This window comes from Pygocentrus nattereri, chromosome 12 (assembly GCF_015220715.1).
Source record: "Pygocentrus nattereri isolate fPygNat1 chromosome 12, fPygNat1.pri, whole genome shotgun sequence".
In the NCBI taxonomy this organism is placed as follows: Eukaryota; Metazoa; Chordata; class Actinopteri; order Characiformes; family Serrasalmidae; genus Pygocentrus; species Pygocentrus nattereri.
The window spans coordinates 28,637,946-28,655,311 of NC_051222.1; the positions used below are offsets into that span (position 1 = coordinate 28,637,946).

Genomic DNA, 17,366 nt, shown 5'->3' on the forward strand with positions numbered 1-17,366 from the left:
TCATTAAACTGGGTAATGGTAAATGCTCATCCATAGTATGCAAATTTTCATCCCATCAGACCAATCAGAACTCGTTCTGTGAGATTTCCTCATTATAGTGCATTGAGTTTATAATAAGTTAAGTCTACCAGCCCCACAAAAACAAAATAGGCCTAATTGACTAATTAGCCTTTGCATTGGTTATGTGTGTATTTATACAGCGCATGAACTGTAAATGAACTTGTGCTACATTCAGTTGTAATTTAGGCTTTTTGGTGAGCGCTACAGGCTTAAAGTTACCGCCATAGAACAGTTTGGCACTCTAAGAATTAAAGCATTGAATTATTTTTGAGCTGCTATGGCCTTCAGCTTTTTTTGCAGGCCCAATTCAAGGACGTCTCGAATTGTTCAGAATTGCCATTTGCATTCGTTCAACTGTCTTATTCATAAATACAAGAATGCAACAACAAAAAGTGTGAAGATTTTGGCAGTTGTGCTACTAAAAGCGAGCTGTCAAGTGTACCCCCCTGCCCCTTCAGCCAAGCCACCCACATGATTTTTTACTCTGTTTCTGGCAGGCGACACGGCACACACACTCTCACACACACACACACACACACACACACACACACACACACACACACACACACAGAGACACACAGAGGAAGCAGGCAGCGGGGCGAATAAGCCTTCCGTACTGAATTTTCCTCTTTTCCTTTTCTCCTCAAACTTTTATCTGCCTCGCATTCTCACTTTTTCTGTTGTGTTGGATTTAAAAAAAAAAAAAAAACACCCTTAGCTCCTGCTGAAAAACAAAGGTCACTAGTGTCGACGGGCGAGTGTCTCTCTGAGATAAGATGGCCTTTTGTTTATTAAGAGTTTGAATGTGAGAGATACACATGAACTGTGGGAGAATTGAGCAGCTCAGAATCACAACAGCGCATGAGAGTTTGAGGATTTTAACTCTGCGTATGTTGTCTAAAGGACGAGGTACCTCCCTTTAATGTAGCTATAAGAGAATATGCTATCATTATTGTGAGAATTACATTACAATATCCTTTTCTGAGTCTATCACGAGAATCATCCGCAGTTCTAGAAAACGCTGCTTTCTTCACGAGCTCTGGACAGCTGCATGTGTCATAAATGATAAATAATTAACAGCTCGCTGTTGTCAGAACAAAACCTCATATCTCGAAAATGGTGACTTTACAGGAGAAGGAAAAAACATACTTTGCTTTTAATGTAAGTCAATGGAACCAGACGTTTTTACCAAGTCATTTTGGGCTGTTTCTTTTGGTCAGTTCATCATGAAGTTTACATATAATGTAATGGACAACAGGCATCTCCAAAATCTGAAAAATTAAAAAAATGGAGATGCAACTTTTTCTTATGACAGCAGTGAATTGCTTGAATTTTACAAATATGTACCTTTTATTTTAAGTTTATTTTTGAAAAAGCTTAGTTTAAAATGTCATTTTTCATAGCCTTTTTAAAATGTGACGCTGCTGTTGCATTTTGCCTGATCTAAATTTTCTAAACCTCAGGAAAAACTAAATATATAGATACATATATGTGATATTATATAATATTATGATGCTGTTTATTTTGTATAATGAAAAAGTACCACAGTGTTTAATTTTTGCCTCATTACCTTTCCCTGAACTGTCTTACACTATTATGGCTAATATTAGTCTGATTTATTAAGTCTAATATAGAATGCAACTGGCCTTCAGGCGCATAAAACTAAAATTTCTGAGACTAAGCAAACATTGAAATAAATAAATATAACATGCCTAATATAATTTAGCGTATTAGTAGGTTGACAGAATGAAGGGAGATTAAAGGTTCTCATATTTAACTGCACTGTAAATTCACCTGTCTTGACAGAACTCTGCTGAACCAATGTAACGTTAAAAATGAACTGTAAGCCTGTAGTGTTTCACTGTACGATTGTAGGAGTTACATACATGGAATAATTTTCTAATCTTCTATCAGTCCGTGCACAGGCATGTTTATTTTCCCAGGTTTTTAGAGGTTAAAAGTGGAGTAGAAGACCCAGGAGGAGTTTTGTAATTACTCTAGACCCTGTGTTTGATTGGAGTGCCCTCCTCTTTGTGGCTTTTTGCCCTGAGGTGCGGTGGCACCCTGGGAGCTCGGCATATGCTGCTTAAACTCGTTGCGGGGATTTAGCTAGATTAGATCTCCCGATTTGAGTCCGCTCATGCTAGCGATTTGCCTGGTGGATCATCGGGTCACTGATAATGGAGATTTGTGCTTTGTTAATGTGACAAAGCATGGCAAATGGCAAAAAAAGCGAGGAGAAAAAGGCCACAGTGAACAGCATATCAAAGTAACGAATGATGACAAATGAAAATATGAAAAGTTACATTAAGTATAACTTTACAGGAGAGGAAAAGGACATAAACACTCTTACCGTTTAATTTACTGCGTGTGTGTGTGTGTGTGTGTGTGTGTGTGTGTGTGTGTGTGTGTGTGTGTGTTTGCATGGGTCTACATGAATAGTGAAGGGTTTGTAAAAACACTATATTAAATTAGAGTAAATACAGAAAAACATGAATTTCTGCTTTTAAGAAAAGTACTTGATGTCTTGTGAATTGAAAGACACAGCTTAGGTTCTGTTTTCTCCTTAATGCCCCCTGTCATCACATAGATCTGTTAAATTTCTTGTGTTAAGGCATATCTGATTTAATTTAATGTAGTATTAACTGAACCAAGTATTGGAATAACTACAAAAAACACTAGGCTGCCACGAGTAGAGGTTTGCAAATGGGTAAGCGACTATGCAGACATATATATAAATCACTATTTATATTTATATACTAATATTCTTTGTGATTAAAATAATCACTGTATATGTTTTGCACTGTACTGTATCTGTATAGCAGTATATACTCTGTGAAAAAAAGCTTTTGTACATTTTTGTACAAATGTCTAAATATACAGTCAAAGATACATCATGATCTATTTGTGTAAGCAGAGTTCAACCAAGTTCACATAGTTTCTGCATAATTCAGTGCTTGAGTTGTAGTAAAGCCATTCAGAGTTGTTTGATGGGAAAGATATTTTTTACAGTGGTGGTGATAGGAACCAAATGTCTCTGTGTCTGCGAAGTGTATCGCTGCTGTCGGACCAAAACCTTGGATCTCTATTTTTATTGTTTTTGTTGTTTGACATAATTTGAAACTTCCTACTATTCTTTATATTGTGTATAAATGAGAAGATTCATAGACCAAAAGAAATGGCCCAAAATTACTTGGTAAGAAGTCTGGTTCCATTGACGTACATTAAAATTGTAAGTAAAACTTGGCTTACTTGGCAATGCTTGCAAGTCTCCGCCAGTATCACAGAACTATCATAAAATAATGTTCCAGACATCAGTGAGAGCACTCGCAACCATTTCATGTAATAACAGGAAAGCAGCTTTAAGAGACACCACACACTTCCGACGTCTGGTTCCTATCACCACCACCGTGAACAGTTCTGACTCAGCAGGTTTCTGTAGAACGGAGCATTTCACACCAAACCACTCTGAATGACTTTACATTTACGTTTGCATTTGAATAATTGTGTAGAAATTTTGATAAATTAACAGAATCCCCCCTTTAATTGGCTTTAAAAGCTACACTCTATTCACTCTATTCACAAAGAGATGCATTGCTTTGTACTTTTTCTCTGTCAAAAACTGCGTCTATGCAGTCAGTGTAACTTAAAACAAATAATACTAGCAAGTGAAGGTGGTATACATATGTTCCCTGACTGCACCGAAGACGTGACTTTAAGGTTTTTTTTCTGAGAGCGTATATAAAACATCAGTCCAAACGTTTGCATCTTTATTTTATATGTGCAAGAGTCTGTTGTACAGAGCGAGACATAAAGAGATGTAGAGAGAGAGAGAGAGAGAGAGAGAGAGAGTGTGTGTATGTGTGTGTGTGTGTGTGTGTGTGTGTGTGTGTGTGTGTGTGTGTGTGTGGCTGTATTGGTGAGGAATATGTGTCTCCCTCCTTCTTTGTTTGTGTGGTGGGTCTGATGGCAGCTGCTGGTTTGGAGGGTCTGCAGGGATTTCAGCCCTGTGTGTTCACACAGGACTCCATGCCAAGGCTTGCAGAGAGTGAGAGAGAGAGAGAGAGAGAGAATGAAGGAGGGAAGGATGGAGAGAGGGAAAGGGAGAAGAGATAGAGAGTGAATGAGAGGGATGGAGGGAGAACATGATTTGAGAGAGAGAGTGGGGCTGAGGGATGAGAAAAGAAGGGGGTGAGTTTTGGATGACAGGACTATGTGTGTGTGTGTGTGTGTGTGTGTGTGTGTGTGTGTGTGTGTGTGTGTGGCTTGATGCTGATGAGTATGATGTGTTGGCCACAATGCAGATTAAGGTATGTGCACTGAAAATAAACTAAGATGTATTGAGTTATACATCATTTCCCAATCAATTCCATGTTAATATCACATCACTGCCATTGCCGTCTGTCAGTTTACTTGCTTTGGCCGTTGATGTGTTGATGTATGTTATTCATGTGGAAATTATGCACTTATTTGAATCAAGTAAATTCAAAGCTGCACTCTTTTTTATATGTGAATGTGAGTATAAGTGTTTTGGGGGGGCTGTGGGTTAGAGCAGGTTTTGGAGGTGCCTGGGGGTGGGGCTAGAACCCAGTCGAGGCAGCTGATTGGTCCTGGAATCTGCAGTTGCACTGCTAGCTAGGAAGTTGCTAATTTGGCAAAGTGAAGAGCCAGCCCACGGACTGATTCACATCCAGCCCTCCCTCCCTCCCTCCCTCCATCCCTCCCTCCCTCCCTCTCTCTCTCCCACCCATTCAGTTCTTGAAGCGTGCGTATTGGTTGAGCATATTGGGCAACTCTGTGCCAAATAGGTGGGTTCAGGCTGGCGCTGGCACACTCGCGGGCGATGGTGAGGAAAAGAACGCTGAGAGGAAGAGAGAGAGAGAGTGAGTGAGTTGGAGAGAAAAAAGGGGGAAAAGAGAAGCGTCAGGCGGGTTTGCCAGCGGTCGTACGCGCGCTCATCCAACATTGATTCGGTCCTCTGTTCTCTCTCTTTTTTGTTTTTTTTTCTTTCTTCCGGCTCTCCATTCGCTCCTCGCTACCCCCCTCCTTGCTGTCGTCCCTTCTCTCTTCTCTCCTTTTCTCTTTCTCTCTCACCCCTTTTCTTTCTCTGTCGCTCTCCCTCTCTTCCTCTCTCACCCCTTCTTTCTCTGCCTCTCTTCCTCTCTCTCTCCCTCTCTCTCTCTCTCTCTCTCTCTCTTTTCTCTACGAGTCGAATGCAGAGATCTGAACAGGCATCACTTTTGCCAAACATTTTTTCTCCTTCTTGTGGCACCTGCATTTTTTTTTGTGTGTTATTGTTTTTTCTTCTTTATTTCCCTCTCTACTTTTTTCATGCTCAGTTTTTTAAATGTTTTTGTGTCTGAACTGACAACGACACAGATGTAGACTTTTTTTTTTTGTAAACTTCTTTTCTTGCTTTCAGTTCTCTTGTTTTTACATATTAAAATTTTATTTTAAATTTCCTTTCCATAAGAAATTCACTTTAAAATTCAGTTTGACTTTTTCTCTCTTTTTTTTTTTTTCTCCTAACAGCGTGATTTTTAGGGCTATTTCATTGCTCAGTGTAGCAATCATTAGGACATGTGGTGTTGACTAGAGAAAGCAGAGGAACCGCTTGGCTTTTCCATTTTTGTTTATTCTCAAGTGGCAGTGCAGTTTATGATGAAAGTGCGAAATGGTAACTACCGACCTTTTCTGCTCTTTTTTTCTTTGTGTTGCACGTCTTGCCTGCGTTTGTTTTGTGGTTGTGCAGTGTTGTGGTAAAATGGTGCACGTAAAAAGTTGGAAAGTGCTAGAAGATGCTTGCCTGGCTGTGTTATTCTCTGTGTCACCCTTTAATTCAGTAACAGCAGCTTTAAATGGGGCACAGACTTTGAGACATTTCATGAAAAACACCTGACGCTACAGATCAGTGCTGATCTTACTGGGTTCTTAACAAAATTACAGTTTTGACATGTGTTCGGGTTAAAACAGATGACCGAAAACAACATGAACAAAGAAAATTTATTGATGATTTTGGGTGATTTAAGTAGAATTTAGATGAATCTCTTATATATGAAGTATCACTATAGCATTAAAAGGTATTCATTTATATCAGCATTTTATATGGTCGACCTCAGAGCCAGCAGAGCAGCTATTTTATCTTCTTATTTGTGTAGAATTATAAATCTGAGTCATATATATTTTTAAATCTGTTCCATGTAAGTTTAAGAGGCCAGCATGTTTCATTTAATGATTTATAAAATTCAGTGAAGCATGAATTCCTCTTAATTTTGTTCTTACAGTCTGTAATTTTCCTTCTCTTTGCTTCTATAAATAAAGAAAATATCTATCAAAAATATTTCACTGGTTAGACCAGAGAATTTTATTTAACTTTTTGGGATAAGAGTCACGAAGCAGAAATGCAGGGAGGGTGCACAGTACCATTGTTTGTGTGTGCCCATGTGTGTGTGTGTGTGTGTGTGTGTGTGTGTGTGTGTGTGTGTCTGTGTGTGCGTTCATGCCTCTCCCCCGCGCTTGCTCAGTCCGTATCCGTGGCGGCACGGGCGACATAAACCCAGTTTTGCTGTCCTCTGTTTCAATTCACCACAATGCTAACGCCTTCTCTCCATCCCTCCTCCTCTTCTTCTTCCTCTTTCCCTCTCCCTTTCACCCCATCCATCTCTCTCTCTCCTTGCCCTTCCTTCCAGGATGAGTTCCATCCCTTCATCGAGGCGCTCCTGCCGCACGTGCGTGCCTTCTCCTACACCTGGTTCAACCTGCAGGCACGCAAGCGCAAGTACTTCAAAAAGCACGAGAAGCGCATGTCCAAGGACGAGGAGCGTGCTGTGAAAGACGAGCTTTTGGGAGAAAAGCCTGAAATAAAGCAGAAGTGGGCCTCGCGCCTGCTGGCCAAGCTCCGCAAGGACATCCGGCCCGAGTTCCGCGAGGACTTTGTGCTCAGTGTGACGGGCAAAAAGCCGCCATGCTGCGTCCTCTCCAACCCGGACCAGAAGGGCAAGATGAGGCGCATTGACTGCCTCCGACAGGCCGACAAGGTGTGGAGGCTGGACCTGGTCATGGTCATCCTCTTCAAGGGCAGCCCGCTGGAAAGCACGGACGGAGAGCGGCTGGTGAAGTCGCCTCAGTGCTCCAACCCCACCCTCTGCGTCCAGCCGCACCACATCGGCGTCTCCGTCAAAGAGCTGGACCTCTACCTGGCCTACTTTGTCCACTCGCCAGGTGAGTGCAGGAATGACTGAATGTTCTTAGTCTGTCAAGTGATAGTTGTCGTGTTCAGTTAAATTAGGGCTGGGCGATATTTGTAAAACTCAGTATCCCAATATTTCCAATTATATCCCATTTATAAAGTTAATGAACCCATCCTAAAATAAATGTCTTACAAAACCTGATGCAGCTTGTTTGACTGGACCGTTTTTGTTCTCTTCAGGTTACACCGAAGGGAACTTTACACAGGATTACAAGTGCTAAGCAAACATTCACAGAGAGGAAATCTACTATTTACTTACATGTATGGATTTAAACCCTTTAAATCCCAGGCTTATAACATACTAAGGCTTATTATTCAGTAATTACAGGGACTTCAGTATAACTGGTTGAGCTAGTCTTATGGTTATAGAAGAATGTAATAAAACGTTGGGCCTGCTGCTCCGGGTTACCATGAGTGAAATTAGTAAAATGTGTACAATAGAATTAAAAAGCTAAACAAACTGCTCAGCAACAGCGACACTGCTGTTTTATGACCATTATATAATGGAAATATTGCTCATTTTCTAATATTATATTATATTATATTATATTATATTATATTACTAAAACAATATCGTGATTTGTCAATATTATAGTTTGCCTGTATAGACAATATATCGCCCAGCGCTAGGTTAAAATTAAGGTCAAATGAGGTCAAAATTGATTTATAACTCTGATGCTTTTATTTCCTTTTGTAAATACATATATACAAATTCACACAGACACGTGTAGATATGTAACTGCTGTCATAACAGTACCTCAGAACTCTGAAATGGTTGATTTATAGGAGAAATAATATAAATAAATAAATAAATAAATAAAATAATATTTTATGGGTTTTATTTAAAAAGATTTAATTCCAAGTACTGTTTACCATTTTGAAAAGACCAAAGTTGAAAGAAAACAATACAATGAACAAAACAACTGAGGTTTTGATGCGACAGCGATCATGTGTCTGTGCCCATGAATGGCTTTGGTCAGTTTTTTTTTTGTCCCGCTGACCATATCCAGTCTCAGCGCACACCACAGTGTACTACTTCATTTTTCATTTCAGTTGAAAATAACGTGCAATTTTGCTGGTTTACAATGAGAAGATTCTGTAAGACGGATTATCGTGTAGAAAATCAGGTGGAGTTTTGTTATTATGGGATTAAGTATGATGAAAACAGAGCGCCTCACAAGCCGGAGTAAAGACACTACTGACAGTGTGTTTTTCAATGAGATTTTCTGAGTATGAACTGCATGTGTGTGTGTGTGTGTGTGTGTGTGTGTGTGTGTGTGTGTGTGTGAGTGAGCATGCTGTTGTACTTGGCGTGATGGCGCTGTGTTGTGTGTAGTAAGTGGCCAGTCTCTCAGTCGCGGCCCACTATCTCATTGGCAGTGTGTTTGGGAAATGTGTGTGTAGACTCTGGTGTGGTCTCAAACGTTCACAGCCAAATATCACCGCTCACGTTCACCGCCAAACACTGTCTCAACACACACGCGCAGACGGACACACACACTCTCGGTGGCCAAATACACTCTCTCATTATGACTGGGACCAACTCCGCTTTGGTGCTGTCGCTGGTTTGAAATCCTCTATGTGGCAGTAACTGTGTGAATCTGATTCCATCCTTTTTTTCTCTCATAATACATTATGAGAATTCATACTTTTGGGGACTGCACGGATATGGGGAGTGTGGGCCAATGCCAGCTTCCAAAATTCTGCCTGTACATATCTGCTGATGCTGATATAAACATTGAAATAAATATAAATCCATCTTAATACACATTACAGCTGAATCTAATGTTTTTTTTTATTGTTACAAATGCAGTGAAATGTGTTAAAGGAAGACACAATAACCCAACATAGCCTAGACATTGTGTTCTTCTGGAGTACAGTAAATACTCCATCAATACAGGTTTGAAATATCTGTCAATTGTAAACATCTCTCCAACGATACTATTAGTTTTAAATAGAAAAAAGATATGCTAGACCATATTAGAACCATCATATAATACAGGCCCTTACCCAGGAATGGTTTTTAATTAGCTCTAAATGGAAATGTTAGTAAAATTGATATTCTCATGTCTTTAAAGCCCTCATAAGTTTCTTAATCAGTTCAGTTGTGCTGTCAGATGATAGTTAATGAGTGACAGCTGATGTTATTATAGTGCACGTTTCACAGGGGACCTTTTCATTGTGACACTTTTTATTCTGTTCCAAATGTGCTGAAATGGAATTCTGTGCATTGAATTTGAAATTAAATTTGAATTTAGAACTCAAATCAAAAAGAAACCCGAACAGTCGAGAGCTTTTTGGAGAATTCTAGAATGTTGGATTGTGTTTTTTTTCAGTTGGAGCCCTTGCATCACAATCGGGGCCTTAATCATTGCACATAGAGAAGGACAATAAGCTCATTGTGACTGTGTCATTAAGCCATTATTGTGGTTCTGTACGGCTCGAGTCCGACTTAAACACTGTAGCAGCTCAGCTTTCGGGCTGGTTTCATTTAACACTTACCCACGGCGGTGCCCATACCATGCCTGCCAATCTCTCTCTCTCTCTCTCTCTCTCTCTCTCTCTCTCTCTCTCTCTCTCTGTTTCTTGCTCTCTCTCGGTAGCCGGCAGCAGAGCTGGCCGGTGTGCTGCCCGTTCAGAATGTTAGCCGCCACCGCACTCTCTCTTATCTTATCAGGCTAATCCAGCGCGCCCCCGCTGCTTTTATCGGCCTCCAAATAGCCGCGGTCGAGGCTGGCACCCCGCGGGCAGCCATGCGGGACCCCAGGGCCTGCCTGCACACTGTGCCAACAACTCCACAACACCAGCCACACACACACACACACACACTCACAGAGACAGGCCTTGCTGTGCAGGCCACACTTGTATTCTGTATCTGTGTGGGTGTGATTATTTTAATTGTTTTCATTATTTTTTCTTCATGAAGTCCTGATAAGTCGTCTGCTTTCCGATCTGTTTCATCCGTGCTTCGTTTTTGTGCTCAACACCTGATAAACTACAACCAGAGTAATATTCACATGTGGCTTCGTTTTATTTATCCATCATTTTATATACTTTACTGTCTGAACATGTGTTTTTGAGAGCTGGTGAGGAAAAAAGAAAGCATGAGCGTGAGTTTTTTTGTTTTGTTTTTGTTGGCGAGTGAGTGACTTGTGCATTTTTGAATACTGAACGGCGCGGTTACTTTTGTTTGTTTGTTGGCTCTGCTCTCTGTCATCGCAATTGTTTATTTCCTTTGTAAACATTTTGTTTAGCGCCGCTAAACGCGGCCTTCATTGTCAGTCTCGCACAGCGAGCGCCCCTCAGCGTCTTTTGTGTGCCAGCGAGAGAGAAAGAGAGAGAGAGAGAGAGAACGATAAAGAGAAAGAGAGAGAAAGATAGCGACAGGGAGCTGTGACTGCAATTGTTCTGGTTGGCACAACCTCAGCGCCTTTGGTGTGGGAAGATGCTTCTTACTCCAGCTTTGTGTGTGTGTGTGTGTGTGTGTTTTATGAGTGCACACTGCTGTGGCGGCAGCTCATTCGGCCTCGCTCTCCAATTTTAACGCTGCACTCTTTTCTTTCTCCCCAAAAAGGCACTTTTTCTTTATTTGTTTTCATCCTAATCCTTGCTCTTTGCCTTCTTCACCATAGTTCCCTTTTTTCACATTCAGTCTAAAATCACAGACAAAACCAAACCAGTTAACGTAAAATAAGATGTGAAAGGGTGTCAGAGAATACACACACACACACACACACACACACATACACACACACACACACACACGCAGAGTTCAGATTATTCAAGATATGGATAGAAGATGTGCAAAACGTGAGTCTGTATGTGCAGGTATAGATTTGCTAGACTGAAGTTGCTGTAAGATCAGAGTGAGCCTTGATTTGTTAAAAATCAGTAGTCACATGACCAAAAGACTGAATTTAATCTGATAACTAAAGTAATAAAACTTGTTTTGTTCCTTATATCGTTTGATCGATCTGATCATTTGTTTAGACTTCTGCCTGGAGAGCAGTTCAGACATGGGCATTATTGGGTTAAAAGGTCCAGTATGTTAGAGAGGTCTTTATGTTTTGGAGATGAGAACAAATCTTATTATTTTTAAATCCAGTCTTATTGCATACTAAGCTTTATTACTCAGCAATTACAGGGACTTCAGTGAAAACTGGCTGTGTTATTCTGTGGTTGTAGAGGTGTGTAACAGCACTTTGGGCCCACCGGTGGCTCGTGGCCATTTAAGGAGTCTTTTTTTTTTCAGCTGAATACAGTTTCAAGTGTTATCACTTAATCAAAATATTACATTTGCAGGCCGTCAGGTACTCACTGTGCTGTTTGAGGCGTTTGTTGAAAGCAGGCAGGCAGAGTCATTCTTTAAATGAGACATGAACCAGTTTTGGACCAAATTAGTCCTGTTATATCCAGGCTTTCAGTCATTTTTGGAAAGGTGCACCTTTTATTACTGATGATTTATCGTTATTATTAAACTGTATTTTAAACATGCTTCTTGTTAAATCTGCCGCACAGGAAATTTGAAGTCACACTGTTGAGGAGGTGTGAAATGTGCGGCTTCGGCCATTTTAGGATTTTTCCTCCGCTGCTCTTCGACTGTTCCGAGCGGTGCCAAAACCGGATTTTGGAACGCTGTAAAGCCCAGGGGGAGCGCGAGAGAGAGAGAGAGAGAGAGAGAGACAGAGAGAGAAAGAAATTACAGTATACAGACAGGAAAACGAATTAGAGAAACTCGATTGAACGAGAGAACAGCTCGTTTCTACATTGCTGCACTTTGAAAGAGCTCAGCAAAGAATATCTGATGTTCAAAGAAATGATACATTCGTACCAGCAGTGCTTGAGTGATTTGTGGTTTTAGAGTTTTTTTCATCCCCCACACAAATGATCAGTGGCCAGTGTGCCCAGAACAAACACCCACACAGTGTATTAGTGTATGATTGCGTTATATATGCACTAATATGGTTCAAAGAATAATGAGAGAGAGAGAGAGAGAGAGAGAGAGAGACAGAGAGACAGAGATGACAAAGTGAGAGTGCTGGAGCTTTATTGCCCTATTGCCGTTTACACTGTGTGTAAAGTAACAGCCAGGAATTACTTGGGAAAACGTCTTGTTCCATTGAGTTACATTCAGAGTATATATATATATATATATATATATATATATATATATATATATATAAACAAAATGGCCCTTATGTCTTATATATAAGTAGCTATATGTAATCAAATGTTTCATATTAACAATACATGAATAAATGAAAACAATAATTAATTCAGTAAAAATGAGCAAGAATGTCTTGTTTTTAAAAAAGTAGTTGTGATGTTATCAGTCAAATTGAAGAACAAAGTGTCCAGATTTCTCCTCGATGCCTCCCGCCATCACAGTGATGTCATCACCAGCACACCTGATTCGGTTCATTAATACTGGAGGAAATATTAATTAACCAAAGTAGGTGTTGGATGAGAATTACAAATAGTACCGAGTGGCCACAGGGAGAGGTTTGTAATAGACACGTGCAGAAAATCTTACTGTATTAATGTTCTGTGTTTGTCCTCGTGTTAGTGTTTCATGAGTAAAAAGCTGACTGCCCATGTGCTTAATACTTTTGCCCAGTCGTGTTTATGTAAATACCTATATGTAGCGAATGTCTCCCATATATAGTATCTCTAAGCACGTACATGAGACTGCTTGTTTTATATATGCTGCATGTAAGGGTCTACATGTGGAACATTTTGCTCTGTAAATGTACAAATGTGAACAAATGCACACACACACACACTCAGAAACGCATCATCCTGCAGCTTAAATTTTATTTCATCACCTCTTTGAAAGGAGATCAGAGATGTCACAGAATTAATGGCAAAAAAGCTTGGAAAAGAGAGCAACAAAGGCAAAAAGAGAGGCAGAATAGATTTCTGTTCTCTGGCTGTGGATCGCATTGTAAGCCTGGAGCAGCAGCTCTGCACCCTGCTGGGGATCCAAACAGCTCGCCCAAACACACACGCTTGTACACAAAAACACTCGGAGCAGCACAGACAGCGACACGACAGGAGAGTCGTTTCCATTTCATGTCAGCGAGAAGTGCGACCGGCATCTGAAACTGATACAAACACACACGCACACACAGAGGTTGGGTTTCACAGCGTGAGTGAAGCCATGAATAGCTCCCCTTAAGTGTTGTTTTTTTTTTTTTAATGGTCGTGTCTTTACCGTTCTCGTTAGTGCCGTTCAATTTCCCAGGAAATTCCTGGTGAAAAAGATCCGTGTGAAAAGTTCACACACCGACACTAAAGCGCATTATTCTGCATTTTTCTGCTGCTTTATTTTTCTCCACTTATGACGTTTATGTGGATAGGAACCAGTCATAATTCATTTTTCACAATCTTTGTTTTTCTTCGCTTTATTCCTGAGAATTAAACAGATATCGTTGCTGTCCAACAAGAACATGTATCTCCATTTTTGTTGACTTTCTGTTTTCTACATCATTTCAATGCTGTATGAATGAAACAATAGAAATGCTTTAAAACTGTAGGAATAAAAGCTCTTTACATTATCTTACGTTGAAAGGTGAGAGTGTTTTGCCTTCTCCTGTAATGTTGCTATTTTGGAGATACTTGTTTTTTTTTGACAGCGACAATATGCAGATTATCTATTCTCACTGGGTGCCCTATATTGTGCCTTGCAGTCAGAGTGAAAAGCAGTCCAGGATGAAACACCCCTTATAACTTCAGTTTGAGCGGGTGGGACTAAACATTTGTAGGCTAAATGAACAAATATAGCGTCGCTGTTTAAAGAAAAGCAAGTATCCCCTAAAGAGTAACTTTACAGGAGGAGGCAAAAACTCTCTGGGGGCAGTTGTGGGCTGGAGGTTAGGGAACCAGCTCTGTGACCGGAAGGTCGCCGGTTCAATCCCCTCATGACTGAAGCCCTCAATTGCTCCCCGGACGCCGTGGATAGGGCTGCCCACTGCTCCAGGCAAGTGTGCTCACTGCCCCCAAATGTGTGTGTGTGTGTGTGTGTGTTCACTAGCGTGCATGTATGTGGGTGTTTCACTGCACGGATGGGTTAAATGCAGAGGTCTGATTTCACAGAGTGGAAACACAGTGACAAATGGTTGTAAATTCGAATTCTTACCTTTTAATGTAAGTCAGTGTAAAGAGATTTTATTCCAAGTGATTTTGGAGCATTTCTATTGGTCCATTCATCAAATTTTCACAGGATGTGAAGGACAGGTGCATTGAAATGATGGAGAGAAAAAAACAATGGAACACAAATAGAGATGCATGGTTTTCTTTGGACAGTGATGACGTGTTAATGTACATTTTCTGTGACATTACAAAAACAGGGCTGTTTTTGCTGTTTAGACTATGAACTGGAGAGTAAACAGAAGGTTCTAAAGCTTGAATAGTTTTCACATACCACATCGAACTCCTTTATTCCAAAAAAGTGAGAAGGAATTTGCCATGAAATTGGCACTTATTCAACTAGTTTCGCTGGTCGACACCAAGTACAATGGCTTTGAACTAAGGATGCATGGTATGGACAGAATACTCTTATGATTGTATAGCTGCATATTGTTATTGGGATATAACTTAAAATGTATTAAAATCCATTACTGAAGCCTGGATGTGGTGCATATCAAATCTTTAACATGACATACTTGATAAAGACACATTAGTGAATCACAGACATTGGGAAAATCAGCCTTCGCTATTTCTCTGTTTATTGTACTGCGTCACTGTGTCTTATACCTACATAAACTCATCTGGATCATCTGTGGTTGGTCGAGATGCAGCACTCGAAGAGAAGATATGTCATAAATTAAAAGGTTTGTTTGCGCTTTGCAGCTTTTTGCGCCATCAGCATTGTAAACGCTAACAATAAAGGGTGATATATGATATGTTGTGCAGCTTATTTCAAACATATAACATATATAGTTGTGCTAAAGGACTGAAGCTTTAGAGGGGGACATATATAACAGCGTTTAGCTGATGTTCAGTGTTGAGATGGGTCGGGGTCTTTGTTGTGATGCAGAGGGGTTTTGGCGTGAGCTCGGCTGCTAAAGAGATTATTCTAGCCTCGGCGTCATTCACTCCCTCCCTGCCAGTGTATTTAACACTTTTTCATTCCCTTTCCTCTCCTCTACTCCTCCAAGTGCCCTCTTTCTTTGTCTCTCCATCTTCTTTCTCTCCCTTTTTCTTTCCTCGCTTTCTACCTTTCTTTCTTCCTCCCCTTTCTCCATCTTTCTTTCTTTCCTTCTTTCTTTCTTTCTTTTTTCTTTTCTCAGGCTCTCACTCCCACTCACTCTTCTTTTTTTTCTCTTTCTTTTTTTTCTTTCTTTCACTGTCTCTTGCTCCCTCTCACAGTTTTCTTTTTTTTCTTTCTTTTACTATCTCTCAGTCTCTCACTCTTTCTTTCTTCTTTCTTTCTCTTTCTTTCTCTTGTCTCTCTCCCTCTCACTCACTCTTTCTTTGTTTTTTCTTTCTTTCTTTCTTTCTTTATTCATTTTTCACGGTCTCTCATTTCTTTCATTCTTTCTTTTTTCACTGTCTCTCACTCCCTCTCACTCATTCACACTCTTTCTTTCTTTCTTTCTTTCTTTCTTTCTTTCTTTCTTTCTTTTTCTTTCTTTCATTGTCTCTCTCCCTCTCACTCTTTCTTTCTTGCCGAAGTGCTTGTAGAGACCGGAGCAGTGAAAAACTGCTGATTAGAAGTAAAACGATTCTCCACCAGTTTAATGTGTTTTGGATTCCTCTCAGTTGTGACTCTCTGGTGGGTCTGCTTGATCTTTGCTGGTAGTTTTAGGCCACTTTTCTTTCTCTCAGAACCACAAAGAAAGTAAAATAAAGGTGTGATTTTAGCAGCTGAAGTCACCTTTCAAAGTGTTCTTTATTTCATCAGTTTGTTTTGTTTGGTATTTTTAATTGCAGGCAGTCGATGCATTTAACTGAATCTTAAATGTAATTTATTTCTTTAGGTGTTCAGGCTTACATTAGCTAGGTGGTATTAAAGTACTGCAGTTTGTTCCTGTCTACAGTCACTTCTATTTAATGTGTGTGTTCGTTGTTTTACCTTTTATTTCATCTATTTAATCCAGACTTGCATGTTCACGCTGCTTTGCCTAACTGACTGCATTTTATAGGTTTGAGAAAGTGCAAACAAAGGACTGTAAAACCTGTGAATGCTTTACACCAGATGCCAAGAACATAAACAGTAGTGAGGTTTTCAAACTTTATGAGGAAAATATGAAGCTGGGAAAAAACTTATGCACGTAGAGATGGTTGGGGGCGGGGGAAGGGGGCGCTTGGGGGGGGTGAAGAGCATTGTTGTGTATATATATATATATATATATATATATGTATATATATATATATATATATATATATATATATATATATATATATATATATATATATATACTTTCTGGGCCTGCATGCAGGCATACCGTTCAGTTCCTCACTCTCTTAACTACATTGTATTACTGTTTCACTGTAGCTACTGAATAGTAAGTCCTGAGATTAATGACAGAGCATTAAGTCCAGGGCTCAAAGGATAAATTCAGCATATTGTTTTATTTTATTGACGAGTTGACATATACGTAGATAGTATCCTGCATTAAAGGGATGATAATGTGGAAAAGGAATTTACTTTGTTTTATGACAATAAAACAAGAGTTGGACCCCATTTTTGAGAACAAGGGTGATGTGCAGAGCTGCAGTAACTACAGAGGTATAAAGTTGATGAGCCACACCATGAAAGTATGGGAAAGAGTTGTTGAAGCAAGGCTAAGGCGAGAGGTCCAGATCAGTGAGCAGCAGTTTGGTTTCATGCCCAGAAAGAGCACCACAGATGCAATGTTTGCGTTGAGAGTGTTGGTAGAGAAGTACAGAGAAGGTCAGAAGGAGCTACATTGTGTCTTGTGGATCTAGAGAAGGCATATGATAGGGTGCCAAGAGAGGAACTGTGGTACTGTATGAGGAAGTCAGGTGTAGCTGAAAAGTATGTTAGGGTGGTGCAGGACATGTATGAGGATAGTGAGACAGTGGTGAGGTG

General features: G+C 40.1%; 1 protein-coding gene across 10 annotated transcripts in view; it reads left to right on the forward strand.

Annotated features, from left to right (window-relative positions):
• Positions 1-17,366, forward strand: part of LOC108441182 (nuclear factor 1 X-type-like) — a 167,801-nt gene that overhangs the window by 53,619 nt on the left and 96,816 nt on the right. For 9 of the 10 annotated variants that reach the window (XM_037543818.1, XM_037543816.1, XM_037543814.1 and 6 more), the window contains one exon: positions 6,750-7,281. In XM_037543818.1, the coding sequence (XP_037399715.1) occupies positions 6,750-7,281 (532 nt within the window). Of the gene's footprint in view, positions 1-4,866; positions 4,944-5,592; positions 5,738-6,749; positions 7,282-17,366 lie in introns of those variants that run through there. The other variant, XM_037543817.1, reaches the window with a different exon arrangement.